The sequence below is a fragment of the Taudactylus pleione genome, unplaced genomic scaffold, assembly GCF_031769625.1.
Source record: "Taudactylus pleione unplaced genomic scaffold, aTauple2 ptg000178l, whole genome shotgun sequence".
NCBI lineage: Eukaryota > Metazoa > Chordata > Amphibia > Anura > Myobatrachidae > Taudactylus > Taudactylus pleione.
Window position 1 is genome coordinate 4,632,864 of NW_028284580.1, and position 18,848 is coordinate 4,651,711.

The following is an 18,848-nucleotide window of genomic DNA, read 5'->3' on the forward strand; positions in this document are numbered from 1 at the left end:
CCCAATACTGGCAGCAGAATCCCAATGGTCAAAATCCTGATGAATTTAGTGAATATTCTAACCCTTACCCTAACCCACTCCTCCCACAGCCTAACCCTAACCCACCCTCCTGCAGCCTACCCCTAACTGTTCCATTTGGCAGCCCAACCCTAACCATCAGGGGCGTAACCAGAGGTATGGGAGCCCCCTAGCAAAATCTGCTCGGGCCCCCATAGGTCTACCTATACAGTGCCCCTGCAGTTGTGCTCATTATGCAATCTCCCCTGTAGTTGTGCCCCTTATGCAGTGCCCATTATATAATGCCCCCTGTAGTTGTGTCCATTATGCAGTACCCCCTGTAGTTGTGCCCATTATGCAATGACCCCTGTAGTTGTGCCCATTATGCAATGCTCCTGTATTAGAGGCCCTTATGCAGTGCCCCAGAAGTGCCCATTATGCAGTGCCTCCAGTAGTACCCCTTATGCAGTGCCCCCAGTAATGCCCCTTATTTTATGCCCCCAGTAATGCCCCTAATGCAGTGCCCTGAGTAATGTCCCTAGTAGTGTCCCTTATGCTGTGGCCCCCCCTGTGCAGTACTTACCTCTCACGCTGGCCGCTGGGCAACACTCCAGTCCACACCATCAGCTCTCCTCCCATGTAGACACTGCCGCTGACTGGAATAAACTAGAACCAGCAGCAGGCGCAGGCTCCTCTCATCACAGGTGATGAGGGTGACATCATGACATCACCTGTGCACTGCATCACTGGGAACGCTGGCCTCTGAAGCGATCAGAGGTGTCTTTAGTCTCTGATCGCTTCAGAAACCAGCGTTCCCAGTTGCACCAGCAACTTGGCCAGTAATGCTACAGATGGTGCAGGAGGACGATTGCTGGGCTGGTGGGCCCCCTAAACCGCAGGGCCCCATAGTAAGCACAGCCCCTGCACCATCTGTAGTTACACCACTGCTAACCATCCCCTTCATCAGCCTAACCCTAACCGTTTCCTACCGCAGCCTAAAACTAACCCTCACCCTAGTGCCTAACCCTAACCCTAATTCCATCCATCGGAATTCATTGGTATTTTGACCGTCAAGATTCTGCTGCCAGTATTGTGACCATCAGGATGGTCACCGCCAGGATCCTGACTACACCTATTCAAACACTGAATTCAATTGCTGCAGAAATAGACTGTATCTCAGTGAGCAAATATTCTGTCTATTATGAAACAATTTATACTTCCTGTAGTGTACACTATGGAGTTTGCACCAAAGGGAAATAAATTCCCTCTTCAATCCATTCAGAGGGGATTCTGGATTCCTCCCAATCCTTTAAAGGCAATGAAAGTTACCAGAAAGCAAAAAACTTACCTGAAGTAGTGGAGGGCGCGGATTCACCTCTCCAATATAAAAGCACACAAGTCACATTTGTGGGCATACCCCATTTAATCATTATTAGCCAGCTGTCTATTTTAGTTGACAAAGGGCCTAATCCAGAGATGTATGCAAACCAGATAGTTTACATACACAATCCATGGTGTGAGATCTGAGCATGCGCAGATGCCACACTGCTATAATGGGAGTGCAGAAAATGGTTGCTGAAAGCCATATTGTGTGTAGTGATATTATAAATGTATCAGGCAATAGATAATGGTCAGATATTAGAAGGTGGTCAGACATTGCATAAGGTGTTTTTGACAGAAAGAAGCAATGGTCACTGTTTAGTTCTGTGGCCAGACATACTTAATCCTGAGTCAACATGATCTTACCTTCATCTTATCTGCAAGACACAGTTGTTGGTGAGATCTGCAACATTTATAATTGAGGCAAGAGTGCCCTCTACTGTCTATTAATATTTATGTATATTTCCAAACATGACCTTTATACTTGTTTAAATGTTGATGTAGGAGTTTTCCTCCTATATAAGACGTTATTTGTCAGTATACAATCAGCCTATGCCTATGCTCGATGTACGAGAGCCAGCTCCAAGGTGTTGGAGGGGCTCCTGGGAATTAAACCATTTATGTTCTGAGTACATGATCTGACAATTAAGTTAAGTGTTTATTATACTTTACTCTCTTTCTTTTACTTTGTAATAAATGTCTTTTTGACTGATATTTGTTTGTGTGGCTTGATTAACGTCTTTGTATGCAAAGAATCTTATCTCGTTCCACTGAGAACAACTGCACATGAGAAGATCTCGTTCTGCGAGATCCCTCAGAGTGCCGTGGATGCCGCAGCCTGTGGTGTCGGAGAGGGCGAAAGGCAGCATTGCAGAACACGAGAACATGTCTCCCCCATTTTCTGGGTATGCAGAAGCCAGTGACTGCCTTCTTGGATGCAGCTTTAATGGTTTCAGCAGCATGAATTCCCCGGTCATCCTGAGTATTCTGAGGGTTACTCAGATGAACGAGGTTTACGCAGATGATCCAATGCTGTGTCTTCAGATGCAGCAGCATATCAGAGAAGCCAGCAGGATGAGTCTGTTTACACAAGACATCTGTGGCATTAGCATATTATCACACAGCTGCTGCGTGCAAAGAAGCAGCGGCTGTGTGATTAGCATACAACTCTGAATCAAGCCCCAAATGTTTGAAAGCACTGTCCAGGCCACAAATAATCTCAAGCACACCTATCCTTATGGCACACCTACTCTTATGGCAGATGTCGGTATTGCCAGGTTGCCAGTCCAGGTCTGGACCTAACCATACTGCAAGTGTGCCATTTACAGGAACATTGGTTATGTATAGGAGCAGCAAGGTGAGACTGGCCTGACGCTCATTGCTCAGGTCTGTCAGCTGACACAGACTTAGTCATGAGAGCAACCACCCGCCAGCCATAATTCGGTGTGAAGATGAACCAGCAACCGATAAGTGTACGAGCAGCCAGCTGTCCCTGCTAGCCAGTTATATATGCAGACACAAATTGTCAGAGTGACAGATGCCTCATATACATGATTTTAACTTTAAAAATTATTTTAATATGGGGGTAAAATTTTATATTTTTTAACCAAGCTTTCCCCTATATAATTTTCAATAAAAATATTTAAATAATCAAGTTTTTCCTATTGCCATTCCTACTGAGCAGTGGCAGCCTGTGCAGGCTCAGTGTACAGACAGAGGGCATTCAGGCTGCAGGGAAGAAGGGGAGCGGCACATGTGACAGGCAGCCTTGGCTATCCTGCGGGCCGCGGAGCTCTTCGTATTGTGAGTTGAGACTAAGACCTTTTCCAATAACATAGCAGGATGGAAGTTACCCCCTGAAGGGCCGTAAAATGGCAGCACAGGTATGTTACTACAATGCATGGCCATGACAACCATACCTCTGCTTATTTTATTTTGTTTGTCCTACCCACTTCCTACACATCCCAAAATGCCTATTTCCAACAATATTTCTCCATCTGCAATCTCTTCTTCTCTTCTCACTTGTCTGTAGCCAGGGACTGTCCTGTTTCCCACCCTCACCTTCCAAACTGACATACACAAACTGACACCCACAATAAATTCTTATTCTTCCATGCATAGCTCTAACTCTGTCATACTCTATTCTCCTACTGATCACTATCTCAATTATTATAGGATCCCCTATGATTTCACAATACCATGCCTTGCTCCTTCTATGTTCCATCACTTTGCTTCTTCTAGCAATAAAGTAGGTCCAGGGGAAGATAATGGAAACACAGAGGGTCCCTCAACTGAAACGGGACATCAGAGGACAAACACCTACTGTACCAAGCTGGAAGGACAGGTCCAATGGCAAGGGCTGTCCCATCGATGGCAAGTGCTGAGGTAAGTATAATGTATCTTTTCTTATGTTTGACTATAATTTTGGTTTGATAGATTTTGTTAATATGAGAGTATGGTGGTTAGAATGAAGATTGAAAAGGGAAGGATAAGGGTGCTTAATGACACTGTCTACAGTCCTGCCTTTTCAAACATTCCTTTTGTAATGTCCTGATGCAATTATATAGTATAATTTTGAAAAGAAACAATCTGTCAATCAATTGTCAACATTAGCAGCATACTTTTCATTATTTGCCTATTTTCAGATAGTAACTTACAGTACAAGGATTATCTATGATAACTATAACAATATATTATAATGATATAATATAAATTCGGGCGCAACTATATGAAAGTCTATTCCCATAGAGCTGCTCCTAGAAAGGGGTCAAGTCTGTTACCCCCAAATTCTTATATTATATATCTAATTGCTTACTTATATATAACAAAACTGATAACTAGTTAGAAAATATGAATATAATGTATATATATAAAATGTATACCAACATAAAACATTATATTTTGTGTTGGTATATATTTACATAAATACAATATATTCCTATTTACAGCTCCTTTATAATAAGTTATAAGTTTATCATATATAAGGGTATAGATAGTAATTTATTTTAATGTATAAAGATAATGTGTTTTAGGAATTAGATATCTATGATAACTGGTCACGAAAATTTAACTTTATAAATTTTTATCTACAGTAAGGTGGCAATGTGATCTGAAACATATATTGTGCCACACTTTCTCAACAATTCTAAAATACAAGGAACAGATCCACGTTACCATAGTGACTGAACAGATTTTTTAAATTAGCATCCTAAAGAATTTCACATAGCTTTGAAAGGTTAACATAGGTTAAGATAAAAATAATGTGCTATAGATATCAAATAAGTGTATTTGGGACCTCAAAACTTATCATGCGTTAAGCATAGCAGACATTTGCCACTACTCCATACAACCAGAATATAACATATATTTCTTCATGGCTACAGATTACTTGTAGGATAAATATGATTTTTTTTTCTTGCTACATACCTGTCCAATGAAATACAGCAAAGGTGCAGGATGGAAGCTGTGGTCAGTAGAACATCGAGTGAGGTACGTACCAAGCAGAACATCTCCCCATAAATCCACTTGTCTTGTACTAACTCTATGGCTCCAAATGGCATTACCAGTACTGATACCAGCAAGTCAGCAAAAGCAAGTGACACGATGAAGTAATTGGTTTTAATTTTCCTATAAATGAAATACAGGCATAATTACCATAATGTCTGTGGTACAAGTATAGTTAGATACCGAGCAAGAAAAAACAATTGCAGCAGCTGTGGACCAATTATGTCCCAACTACTACTACTACTACTAACATTACTACTACTACTACTACTACTATTACTACTACTACTACTACTACTAATATTACTACTACTGCTACTACTACAACTACTAATATTACTACTACAATTACTACTACTACTACTACTACTACTACTACTACTACTACTATTATTACTACAACTACTACTACTACTACAACTACTACTACTATTACCACTACAACTAAAACTACTACTAAGACTACTAATATTACTACTACAACTACTACTACTACTAATATTACTACTACTACTACTACTAATAATAATAATAATAATAATAATAATAATAATATTACAACTACTACTACTAATGATGATAATAATAATAATAATAATAATAATAATAATAATAATAATAATAATAATAATAATAATAATAATGCAACAAAATATGATCACTATTGGTCATTATCAGACCACACAAACAAGCCCTAGTGGAGGTCAGAGTTATTGGCCCATGCACCAAATGGCTAGATGTTATCTAGTCTGGCTACCTATGTGTGTGGGCCAACTAAGGTCAACAATAGTCATGTGAATATTTCCTGGAAGAACAAACATGCTTTTGCAAAATCTACTAGCAGAAAGTATACATTGTCTCTGATCAATACAAAATACTCTCTACATTATTTTTCTTTTTTTAAAAACCCTCTAAAACTTTTGAATTAGTTAATTACAAAATACAAAACAGACAATAACTGATCATATAAATATTCACTTTCCTTGTTTTAATACTTGTTAGAAGCATCTTTAACTGCAACTACTTTGGATAAGTCTCAGCCAACTTTACATATCCAGACACTTTGGGGTAAATGTAATAGCCTTTGAAATGCAGGCAAGATAATCTGGCGAGTATGGCCGATATTTTAACATAGCAAACATTTAAAAGGCAAAATTAGGTTGGTTCTGTTTTAAAACATTGCCCATGCACTCCATGATCTTGTCCATGCCTGCATCTCGCAGGCTATTACATTTACCCCTGTAAATTCCCTCATTCTTCTTTTCAATACGAGGGCCCATTTATCAACAGGTTTAATCATATGCAATGACTTTTAAAACTTGTTGCATATGATAATGGTGCTCCAGCCAATAAGCTCCAAACCTCCAAATAGGTTTAATATTTATTATTTACTTAATTGGCCTATATCTAATATTATTCCACCAAATCAATGTATTACTAACCTTGACACAATACCTTGGGTCCCATAGCAGGGGAGGAGTTGGGGTAAGGGGGTGGATGTACAAGATCTCCAATGCAATTCATCCAGGGGCTGGTGTGCACAGTGGGGGCCACACAAATAGGAAATCCCACCCCATGCTGTCCAGGCTGAGGCTTATACACATTATAACAGATGAATGAATCCCATGCCCAAAATTATAATGTAATCAGCTTAGCTGGCAGCCACTTTGTGTGTGGGAGGGGAGAGTCAAATGCTCTTTAGCCACTGTATATTCTATTGTATGTTTTCTGTGATCTTACCAGTGGTAGTTGCTAGTTGGGAGAAGACCATTAATTTTATAGTCTCCTCTATATTATTTCTTCTTTATTCTTTTGAAAAACCTTATTGATTACTCCTTTTAGACTATAACAGCAGTGTACATGTTGGTGCTTGTAGATGCTGCTTATAGCACGATTACTGATTAGTTTAGTAAGTGGGGGCAAACTTAATAATTTATTTATTTTTTACCTTATCAGACAAGCAATGTAACTCTAATTGCATGTTGTTTACGCAATTTCACCTGTCAGAACCACACAGTGGCGTAAGTTCATCCCAGTCACCCAGAGGCAAATTAGAGTTTGGCAACCCCCCTCAAAAAAAGGAAAACAATTATGGTCTATGTGAAAAAAAATATATATATATATAAATATAAATATATATATATATATATATATATATATCTATGGGCCCTTGAGGTGCATGATAATTTACATAATTGTATATGAGCGTCTGTGCCAGATTCATCACTGCCAAGCACTGGGGTCCTGCATATCAAGACCCAGGAATCGTTCTCCTAAAGTTAGTGCATAGGTACAAACATATATATATATATATATATATATATGTAGTATTCACAATTTGTACATGTGATATCTGACCAACAGCAGGACACAGACATGCATTTCGCTGTGGCAAGGTTAGCCTTGGCAGCGCCGAATCAGGCACAGACTCTCATATACAATTCTGCCAAATATGTAAATATTGTTCCAGGGCTTCAGGTACAGTGACAATGGCTGGTGGGTCAGAGTCAGACAGACCCACCAAATTTAAATAAAATCTGCAGCAGCATATGCTGGTGAGCCACTGTTTCTTGTGATGCAGAATCAGCAATTACCAGCAGGTGGCTCTCTGTAATGGTGGTCCCTGGGATAGGAGAACAGACAGGTGTCTCGGGTCCCAGCTCACTGTCTACCAGCAGTGGCTGGTGCACCGTCACTTGCTGCAATGCAGGGTGAGGGTTATCAGACAGGAGCCTTCCTATCCAGGTGTTAGCGGGGATCCCGGGATGACACAAGTGCTGCTGTACATGCTATAGATGGAGGAGCCCCTTCGGGGCTTGGAGCCCCGGAGGCAGGCGGCTCCATTGTGTCTGGGGGTTATGCCCCTGGAACCACATCTTTATGGGTTTTTTTCTACTATTCAGAAGCTTAATAAATGGAACCATTTTGTTTCTATCAAGGGGCCTGATTTAGAGATTTATGCTATGCACAGAGCAGCTGCCCGTACCCTCCCTGCCTCCAAACACCCACAGCCTGTCGATCAGAATGAGGCTTAGGGGACACTGAGAGCAATCTCATAGGACCCGTTCTGCACATGTGGAGAATGGGTCCTGTGCATGCATAGTACCCCCAGCATCAGAGATGCACACAAACCTCAGGCCTGATTCTGGCCTAAGGTTTGCAAACCACTACTTTGTTTGATGCTATTTAATGGTTCTGCCTTCAGTAAATTGTATAGTTTACAAACCTCAAATCAAAGAAAATGAGAAACATGTTTTTGAAACTGACCTTGGTAATCCCAGGACTAAGAATTCTTTTTAATGCAGGAGTATTACGACAGATGTCCCTAATCTTTCTCACAATTACATTGTTCTAAAATTTATAGAATTGTAATTGTCCTGTGTGTCATTGATCAACTGCACTATCAATGGATCCATGTGTTTCCTTGTACATTACTTAAGTACATACACACATAATCATTGCTCATAACATTGTACATAATTAAAACTGGTAGTAGATGTTATGAGCTGCTGACGCAGCTGTTGCTAGGCGGCCGGGACGTCACATCTCCTCGGCCGCGCTGGTTCATGGTTCTGCGGTTGCTAGGCAACTTGGACGCTGGTCAGCTGCAGGGAATTGTGGTCCAAGCTGTTACTATGCAGCTGGGATGCCGGCTCTACGTGCAGCGTTGCAGCTACTTTCTATCTGTTAATTAGGGAGCTGGTCTCTCTGCCTCCCTGTTTGTTGGTGCAGGTCCCTGTTAAAAGCGAGCCAGACCCACACTTTCCTGAGAGTGAGGGCTTATACCTTGTTGTAATCTGCCACTTTATGTCTTAGAATATTCTACTGCCTGCGTCCTTCTGTGTGGAAGTGCTCCTGATTATCCTAAACTGTGTTGGGATTGTCTCTAACCCTGTCTCAGCTGCATTTCTCATCTGTTAGCTCTTCACTCTCTGAACTATCTGGAGCCGACTCACCTTTGCTGCATATACCACCTGCAAGCTACTTCATCTTTAGCCCTGCTCAGCGGATGTGTCTAATACATATTACCTTCACTACCTTAGTTCAGCCCCATGATCCACCTCTGTGATCATATTATCACTATCTGCTACTGAGGTCTTAGCCTAGTCTTAGTAATTGTCCTGTATCCATCTCCTCCAGCTTAAACTGCGATCTCTTGTTAATTATATAAGCACCTACTGTCCGGAAAGTTAAGACCTGGCAGCATCCTAAGTACCGATGAGTGCATTTAACTCTATGGGAACAATGGGTGACTGTTATAGTTAGAATCCTTATTAGCATGACTCTAGTGGTCTTATATAAATTATAACAGTAGACCATTGTTTAAAAAAAATGGTCATAGTAATTAATAAACGCATTGGGACAGTTATGGGAATAAATATATATTAAATTTGATTTTCTGCACCATATTTTCTTGTACTTCTTTGACTAAAAGACTTCTGCATGATATTAGAGTGTGCTACAGTATATTCTTCAACATTTATTACAAAAGATTATTGTTTTAGAACATTGTATGATTTTTACACGGTAGTGAATGTATAATAATAAACATTTTGGCCCTTATTTACCAATAAAGTATTTAGAGATCACCTTTTTATTTTATTTAGTTCTAAGAATTCTGACAGCTGAAAAACTTTGAAAAACCATCAGGGGAAAAAAAGCAGCAAAAGGCTAATTTCTGTGATATATTTATCTAAAATTAAAGACAGGGTCAAGTTTGTATATAATGAGGCTCCAAGAATATGACAGTTAAGTTTTTAGCTCTAATTAGTGGTTGACTCTCACTGGAGAAGGTGTTTTGTGGTTCAGGAAACATAGAGAAAAAGATAGTTTGTCGGCTTCTCAAATAGCGTACTGTAATGATGATCTCAGCCAAGCCTGGCTCATTGAAACAGTCGTTCACACTACCAAATGTTCTCTTTCTGTCATTATAAAATATTTATATAAACCAGAGATTTTCTTCTGTTGGTAATATATATTGCTATATTTATTTCTGCTTCATATTATTTTTCAATGATTTTTACTTCATAGTGTCATATGCAATACCAATCTAACTATGAAGTGTAAAAATGACAGTTTCAGCTATATGTTTCCTCTGTGGCGTCACTAGGGGGGTGCGGCCCACACCGGGTGTCACCCTTCAAGGGGGTGACACCAAGAAGAGCAGCACAGACACCCGCGGGCCGCACCCTATTCTCTGACACGTCTGTACTGCACACCCGCTTCCCCGGCACCACCGCACCCCTCCGACTACATGAGCTGGCCGCACGCTGCTGGTGAATGGTCCTGCACGCCGCCGCCAGGGTTCAGCTGATTCTCTCACGCGGCCGGCGCCCAGAGCCACGCACAGCCACAGAGAATCTCTGTGCTTTTGTGTGGTTCTGAACTTTGAGCGCTGCGGCTGCCAAAAGGGAGAAACATTTATTGAACAAATGCACACCCCACCCGCACCCAGACACCCCCAGTGCAGACCAGGTCGTGATTAGAGGTAAGTACTGCACAGGGAAGGGAGCACAGCATAAGGGGCATTACTGGGGGCACTGAATAATAGGCACTAATGGGGGCACAGCATAAGGAGCACTACTTGGGGCATTACTGGGGGCACTGCATAAGAAGTACTACTGGGGCCACTGCATAAGAGGCATTATTGGGGGCACTGTTTAAGGGCACTACTGGGGCACAGCTTAAGCGGCATTGCTGGGGCACTGCATAAAAGGCATTACTGGGGGCACTGTATAAGGTGCACTACTGGGGGTACTGTATGTGGGGCATTGCATAAGGGGCACTACTAGAGGTATTGTATAAGGGGCACAGCATAAGGGCAATCCTTGGAGCACTGCATAAAGGACATAGCTGGGGCAGTGCATAAGGGGCACTACTGGGGGTACAGCATAAGGTGCTCTAATACAGGGGGCATTGCATAATGGGCTCTTATACAGGGGGCATTGCATATTGGGCACAACTACAGGTTGCATTGCATAAAGGGGCACTACTACAGGGTGAACTGCATAATGGGCACAACTACAGGGGGCATTGTATAAAGGGCACTACTACTGGAGGAATTGCATAAAGGCACTAATACAGGGGGCACTGAATATGCCCTATGCATGGGAGCTACTGGTGGTACAGTAAAAGGGGCGCTACTGGGGGTACTGTGTAAGGGGCACTACTGGGGGTACAGCAAAAGGTGCTCTAATGCAGGGGGCATTGCATAATGGGCTCCTATACAGGGGGCATTGCATATTGGGCACAACTACAGGGGGCATTGCATAAAGGGGCACTACTACAGTGGGAACTGCATAATGGGCACAACTACAGGGGGCATTTCATAAGGGGCACTACTACTGGGGGCATTGCATAAGGGGCACTATTACAGGGGGCACTTCAAAAGGGACACTACTACAGTGGTCATTGTATAAGGGGTGCTACTGTGGGCATTGTGTATAAGGGGCACTACTGTGTGTCGCAACGTGAATAAGGGGACACTACTATGTGGTGTAATGTGAATAATATTGTGCTGCTGTGTGGAGTAATTTGAATTGGGGATACTATGTGTGATTTCGGCTGGACAGACCCCACGTCCCTTACTGCGAGGTCGTGCCCTTTTTTTCGGGCTCGGTATATAACAAAAGGTTTTTAGTTTTAAAATTAAAACTAGTTAGTTTTGTTAGGTGTTTATGTCACTACTATTGCCATTGCATTTAGTGATATACATGAATTATGATTTACAAGTAAAACTAGTACAAGAACATTACTAAGGATTTAGGACCTCATTCAAAGTCGTTCGAAGCGGCCGCACGGTCGTACGGAAAAAGGGGCCAGATATGCAAATGATGCACTCGCATTTTGCGTCCCTAAGATCGGATCGGCCGCTGGCCGACCAAGGGGAGGAAGCGGCCGGAAGACAAAAAATACGCCCCCTTCTCGTACGCATTACACGTCATCTCCGGGCATATAAGGATTAATCGAGACCATCGGAACTGGTCGTAGAGCTTAAGGTTGACCATACCCTCTCTTAAGCTCTACGATCATGTCAGTGTAAAAACCTCCCATGACACGTGTGCCATGGCACTACTTTGTTAATTATGCACTCCCATTAAACGCCGTTCGCATAATTAGGCACGCCTGCGTTGGGATCTCCACTCCCCCGTTTTCAAGCACCTTCCCGTTACCACCCACAAATGCCTCCATCTGTCACTCAAACTACCGACCTGGCTGTGTTCAAGGAGAGAGAAATTTTTGATCGCAGTGGCTAGTTTGCGCACGCGCATTGCGAACTTTATGCATGCGCAGTTTAGCGAACATCAGTGGCGTACGACCGTGCGGCCACTTCGACCGACTCTGAATGAGGTCCTTAGTGTGGTGTGATACAGGAGAAGGCCCATAGGATGGGGTGGGACACCATGAGTTACCACACCGGGTGACCCCAACCCTAGTGACGCTTCTGTGTTTCCTAGAATTGCTATCTCATACTTTCCAACTCTCCCTGAACATCATGCTCAGGGAGACTTCCAGAAACGATGATGCTTCCGCTGACTTCCTGAAGAGTCTAACAACCTCCCAGAGGCTGGGCTGCATGGGTGTCATCACCCTCCACCCACCATGGAAAAAACACTCTGGAAAACAATAAGAAGGACATATGCTACAAGGAAATAGCTACCGACCTCCAGCACACTGATGTTTACATAAATGGCTGTATGCCCAAGGCTGTATGATGAATTATAAGTGATTTGTGCCCAGGGAAGTTTGTTAATTTACCGCAGATGTGTGCCCTATTACAGCCTCCAATCACATATATATGCACCATCTATGTAACTTCTTTGGAGCTCATTTACAGTTGGACGTAACTTAATTTGATGAAATGCCTGTCAGATGGGAAGCAGGGCCGCTTTCGCAATCTCCATCAAAAATAGGCATGCATGTGATATCTACTAAAGCTCCTTTGGTAAAAATAAATATGGTTAATATTGACCACATAAGAACAAGGTTTACAAATGAATATTTTATTTGTTAACATCAATTGTTGTTGGACATTTTCTGTTTATATATAGCTCACCTTACTGGTAGTAAAGGTGTGGTGTTCCACCACACCTTCATCTGTAGACAATTTATTGTTGAACAATCCTCATTTATATACTATAGCTCATCAAATGGGTAAGAGATGGGTTCCACCATTCACATTTGTGTCACAGCGAACATTTAGTACAATGTGTACCCATCTATGCGACAGACGATCGAGGGGCCGACATATCGGGCGGTTCCCACACACTGGGCGATCTGGTGCCCACCGCCCAATATGCCGCCCCCCCATAATGCTGCATGGGATCGTCAGTAGATTTGTCTGATCTTTTGAACATGAAGAAAGATCAGACGCGCGATGGACGACCCCACGGGAGAGCGCAATGTACGATATCGTGCATATACACTGAACGATATTGCTGATCGTTCCAATCCGTCGTCTCGTTGGCAGTATCATTCTGTGTGTAGGGGCCTTAAGCTTTAGGGGACCCCTATTCTGCTTAGGAGGCAGGTTTAGGTTATCCTTTGGCACCATCAATAAGAGTAGACTTCTATTTACCATAGGCATACTAAGGGACTCAGCACTTCTCTATTTAGCAGCACTTGTGGGAGACATGTTAGTAAAGATGGAAAGCTGCAACATATATATATATTAACACCATAACCAATAGCATGTCTTATATTAATTATTCAAATTTTAAAAACATTGAATCTCACATCATGTTATAACTTACCTCAGCTGTCTATCCCGGCATACTGCCACCATCACTAGTAGGTTGCCCAGAATGGTCATCAGAATGACTGCTGAGATGAAAGTGATGAGAACTGTCTTCTCCCCTACACCGAATCCCTCATGTACGCTGTGGAACCAACAGGAAATTAGTAAATGGAGAAGGTTTTAAATTTAGGTAAAGTGTTGATAAATATACAGATTTTCAGAAAATCATTAAAGTCAGGCAGTAAAGTAATAAAGTTGTGGTACACTGCAAGTTTTCCTCCAACAGAAATAATCGTCGTATACTCAGGGCTTCTGATAATGACATTGTGCCATTAATTGGCCAAAGGCCAGCTTCTTCAATTTCCTAATGTTGTCCACACTGAATTCTTCTTGGACATTGCCTAAAACTGTAATGCTATATATATATGATTACTTATGCTTGCTTTAACATCTCTGACAATGAGTCTGAGGCCTGATTTTGAGTTGCACACAAGTTGCAATGTGCACGGATCTCTTTGGAGTTCAGTATACTGCACATGCAAGGGTGTTGCTACGGCAAAAGCCACAGTTACTGACCGCGACACACCTGCGACATGCCTGCCTCTGGCTAGCCACCCCCTTTTACCATCCAGGAACACACACTGAAATTGCCTCTCTTTGTGTCTACATTTCTTTCTATGGCTTTCAGTTGTAACCATTCGGGTGCATGCACAGTGTGGCTCGTTGAAAACAACAGCCGCTTACGTGCAATATTGACTTAGCGCGAACCTCTGAATCAGACTCACAAAAACTTGTTTTACACTTTCTCATATGGTACCTAATTCAGAGTTAAACGCACCTGCAGTCTAATAGCGTGCTCGGAAATAAATGTGAACCTTCGCTGGGATTTAGAGGTGACCTTACCATCCTAATCCATCTTGTGAAAGTGGCTATTATCACTATCAGTGCACCAACACTATCATTTATCTGAAATCACTAGAATCTCTACGCACACTCACCTCTGGATAGCCGTCTACACACCCACGACATGCCCACCCCAACTATCCTACTTGCAATGTCTCAGTAGTCATCCAGTTACAGCCATTAAGCGGAAAGTGGAGATGTAGCTTAGAAGTACTCTAATCTGTGTCATCTATAGTTCCTGAAAGCGCGGACTTGCATATAACTCTGAATCGGGTCTATGATGTTTCTGCTAGTATGTTGTGTCATTACATTTCTGGTGTATTTTGTGTATTAGCATCTATTACCGATTTACTGTTTTTCTCTTATAGTTACTAAACTACCATCTTAAATTTGCTAAATTAATGGTTTCCATCTTTAAAATTCAAAGACTTAGCCTGGTTTTTCCAAAAAATATTTTGAACTTGATGTTACAATGATAATACAAATTACACTATCCATGTAACTATATAATATCTGCATAGAGTGTCTGTCCGTCCTAATAAACAGGCGCCAAAATAAAAATATACAGTAGCTCTTGATAACCTATTTGATTCTAACCTGCGCTAAAGCTGGGTACACACTTAACGATGTGTGAACCCAGCGATGCGACGGACGTCCGCACCGCCGACGGGCCGACATATCAGGAGGCCATACACATTGCACCATCCGGTGTCTGACCGCCCGATATGTCGGCACCATCAGCATCCCAGATGCTGGGGTCATCAGCCGGATTGTCATATTGAGTTGCATGTAGGGACGATCTGACGATGCGACTGACGACAAAACGGGAGCGCTCTTGGTTGTTATTAGTGCATACACACTGGCCAATGATCGCCAGATCAGACAACATATCATCTACATATTGGCTAATTTGTACCCAGGTTAAATCAAGAAAAAAGCTACACAATAGTTTTTGGCTGGCCGCTCTACCCTCATAGTAATACATGCCCATTGCAAAGAATTGTTAAACACCAACAGTAGAAATATTGAGACTGTTCTAAACAAATCATCTGTTTTACCAAAACCCATTAACTTAAAGGACACTACAAATTCTACAATGATATTGAATAACATTGAATGCTACAGTAAATCTATACTTACATTCCCATTATGTGTCTGTGCACAGTATGTCAAAGCATAGTACTTACAATGCTTGGCACGTAGAATATATTTTCTTAGAATTAACTCCTATGGCTGTTTTAGTGGTGAGCTAAATGCCTTGGGAATCCCCAATCTACCTAGGGTGTATGGTCTATTCAGCTTAGATAACTTGCACAGTGAAATTAAATGATTGAGAGGTTTGTGTTTGCTATTATAGACAAGGAGCAAGGAGGTTAATAGTATTTAATTAGCATGCTATATTTAGTAGCTACTTTTTTCATTGGAAAGGATTATGAAATTACAAAATTACATTTTCCTAGTGTCCTAGTGTGCCTTTAAAATGAATGTAAATTGTTACTAGATTTATTATCAGTAATTTATGCTTTCAGGTCCATTTAACAGTAATGCTGCAATACTGTAACTACAAAAATCAGTTATACAGTTAAAGACAGAAGATCAGTTACACAAAGTCTAAAGTATGCCTGCCTTTCATTTCAATATAATTTAAATTTTTTTTATACGTAGAGAAACTGATTTGTCATTTTTGCAGTTATGTCCGGTCCCTCACCGACGATTGTCAAATCTCACTGATCTCAGCTTGCTTTATTACAAAATTAAAATTATGCTAATATGATACTAAAATAAAGATAGTTAGGCGCTATAGTAAATATAGAGAATTTGATAAAAATGGAATAGAGTGCACTTTGCAGTTTAAATATAAATCCAACTCAGACGCATTTGAATAGAACGGAACATTCAGAGAGAGTAAAAGTTATTTTGCCAAGGAATGAACATTAATAAAATTATTGAAGTATATGATTATTCAAAAGGCAGCACTGTAACATATTGGAGGACAGGGCCCAATGGGAATATGGTTTCAGAACAGCCATTATAGGTCATATAGTAAACCAAATTCCAACTGGCTAGCAATCTGCAGTTTAGTAATAACCACTTATACCAGCCAGATTTATCATTCCAAATTACATTCAATATTAGATTTAAAACTCTAGGATCACTTAAATATTTTTTTAAAGGGAGCCTCCACCATCCCAACAAGCACCCCATCAAAACATGCCGTCATAATTCCCACAACACAAAAGACAATCCTGAAAAACAGTGAATATTCCCAGTCAAAAGATAATAAAGAATAAATACTGTAGATTTAAGATCATATGAGATTTTTAATCTAAATTGTTTTTAAATATAGGAACCCAAATGGATTTATTTAACAAATGTCCAGCATTTGCTTCCGATAAGAGGTTGAATGAATTGAAAACCATGATATATGTTCATATGTTTATAGGAAAAGACAATTAGCTAAATTATCTAATATGTTAAGAAATGTAGAAGCATCAGAAGTATAAATTATCAATTAATTAAGTGGAGTGGTTAAGCTCTCCAGTGAGGGCCAGGATGATGTCCAGCAAATTTCAGTTTCCAACAATATACTGTGCCTTAACAAATGCAAACCTTTAAAATGAAAAGGTTCAGGGGCGAAGAATGACCTTTTCATCAGTCTGTGAGAGGATGATTTTGGATGCACTCTTGGATTGGTTAACTTAAATTTTATGGAGTTGGTATACTGGAGGATGGGCAATGAAGTGAAGGTATGTTTCAAAGTGTCAAAACCTGTTGTATCTTGGAAGTAAATGAGTTCTTTGGAGTCCCTTGTTTGGTCAAGGTTGTTATATGGCTAACAAATCTTGAGAAATTCTAGGAGAGGTGAGCTAGACCTTCTGTCACCCAGGGCAAACACTCATAACAGCATCCACCACCCCAGTGTATAGTAGTTATCCCCTCGAGTGAGGGATGTTAGATGCAGGATGTGTCACACGGCTTGTGGCAGTTTACTCCATTATTTTTCATTTCTGATTAGCATTTCCTTCGTTTTTATAAAATTTTCACCATTGTTTAATACTGCTGTTTAATGCCTGTTTTCAGCATTTGTTTAATTTATTTTTTTCTTCTTCTTCTCTCTGTCTGTATGTTATACTTTTACTAATTGCACACCCTACCAGATGTAACCTATGTAGTGCGCCCCAGATGGCTGCCTCAGATGGTTTTTTCTTGGGCAGGATGAACAATACGTGGTTCTATTCATTCAGTGTGTATCATATTACACGTTTCAGTCACCCGTATGTGTCATATGGTTTTTTAGACTGCAATCTGCCATCAATACCTGTTGGTTTCAATTAGATACCAAATCCAACACAAGGTAAATATACCGCTAAGAATCAAAATTGATGAAAGAGTAGCACAATGAAGCAAAAAGCAGCAAAGTTGGGGAAAAGGTATGCAGCATGGGAAGGGGTCTAACGCCATATGGCACAAAAGGGATAGGCGTATGAGGACACATCTGTAACAAATTAAAATGATGCACTCACCGCATCATTTAAAATAACATATAAACTTAAAACAATAAGAAATGAAACAAAATTAAAACATCAAAATAAAATAAGAATTTTAAATTGTAAGAATTGTTCTTCAGCTGCCACCATGGGCACAAGTGGTAGTTGCAGGGTATTACCCTTTTAAATAAGGGTAGGTTAGCAACCATCTATAGTAGGGTAATTTTCCTTGATGAGAGATCAATACTAAGTCAAGTAAACGGTTATTGTTCCTGTGAATCCAACTTGCTGTCTAAGGGGTCCATTCATTGGGCTAAATGTAATGGACTGGGAACCGGCACCGTGCGGGAATACATACAAGTATGTCCTTATTTTTAAAGCAGTAAGCATGTTACAGGCTAAACCAGCTTGGTTTAGCCTTTAGCACTCCTTCTCAGGCTGCAGTTGAGTGGTGTATCTCTCTGTTAAAAGGTAGCCAGCCCAACTCCACTCTGCCGGGTATAGCTTATACTCTGGTGTAAGTTGCTGGTCTGTGTTCCTGGTCCCTGCACTTATACATTTCCTGTGGATACTCTGCCCATTTCTATGATACACAGCCTGGCCCTGTGGATTCTCTGGCTGTCAGAAAGGGATCTGTATGGAATACCGACAACTGGGATCCTGACGGGCAGAATCTCGACGCCTGTATCCCGACAGGATTAACATTAACATACCAACACTTGTTGGTCAGTATGCTAACCCTCCCCTGCTCCCTACCCTAACCCTCCCTCTTTGGTGCCTAATCCTAACCTCCCCCTAAAGTGCTTGAACCTAACCTCCCCCTCCCTACACCCTAAACC

General features: G+C 41.2%; 1 protein-coding gene across 1 annotated transcript in view; it reads right to left on the minus strand.

Moving 5' to 3' along the window:
* Positions 1-18,314, minus strand: part of HTR4 (5-hydroxytryptamine receptor 4) — a 240,502-nt gene extending 222,188 nt beyond the window's left edge. Inside the window, exons 1-3 of the mRNA XM_088475792.1 lie at positions 18,295-18,314; positions 13,635-13,760; positions 4,804-5,004 (exon numbers count right to left, since the gene is read on the minus strand). Coding sequence (XP_088331918.1) covers positions 4,804-5,004; positions 13,635-13,760; positions 18,295-18,314 — 347 coding nt within the window. The remainder of the gene's footprint in view (positions 1-4,803; positions 5,005-13,634; positions 13,761-18,294) is intronic.
* Positions 18,315-18,848: the final 534 nt, after the last annotated feature.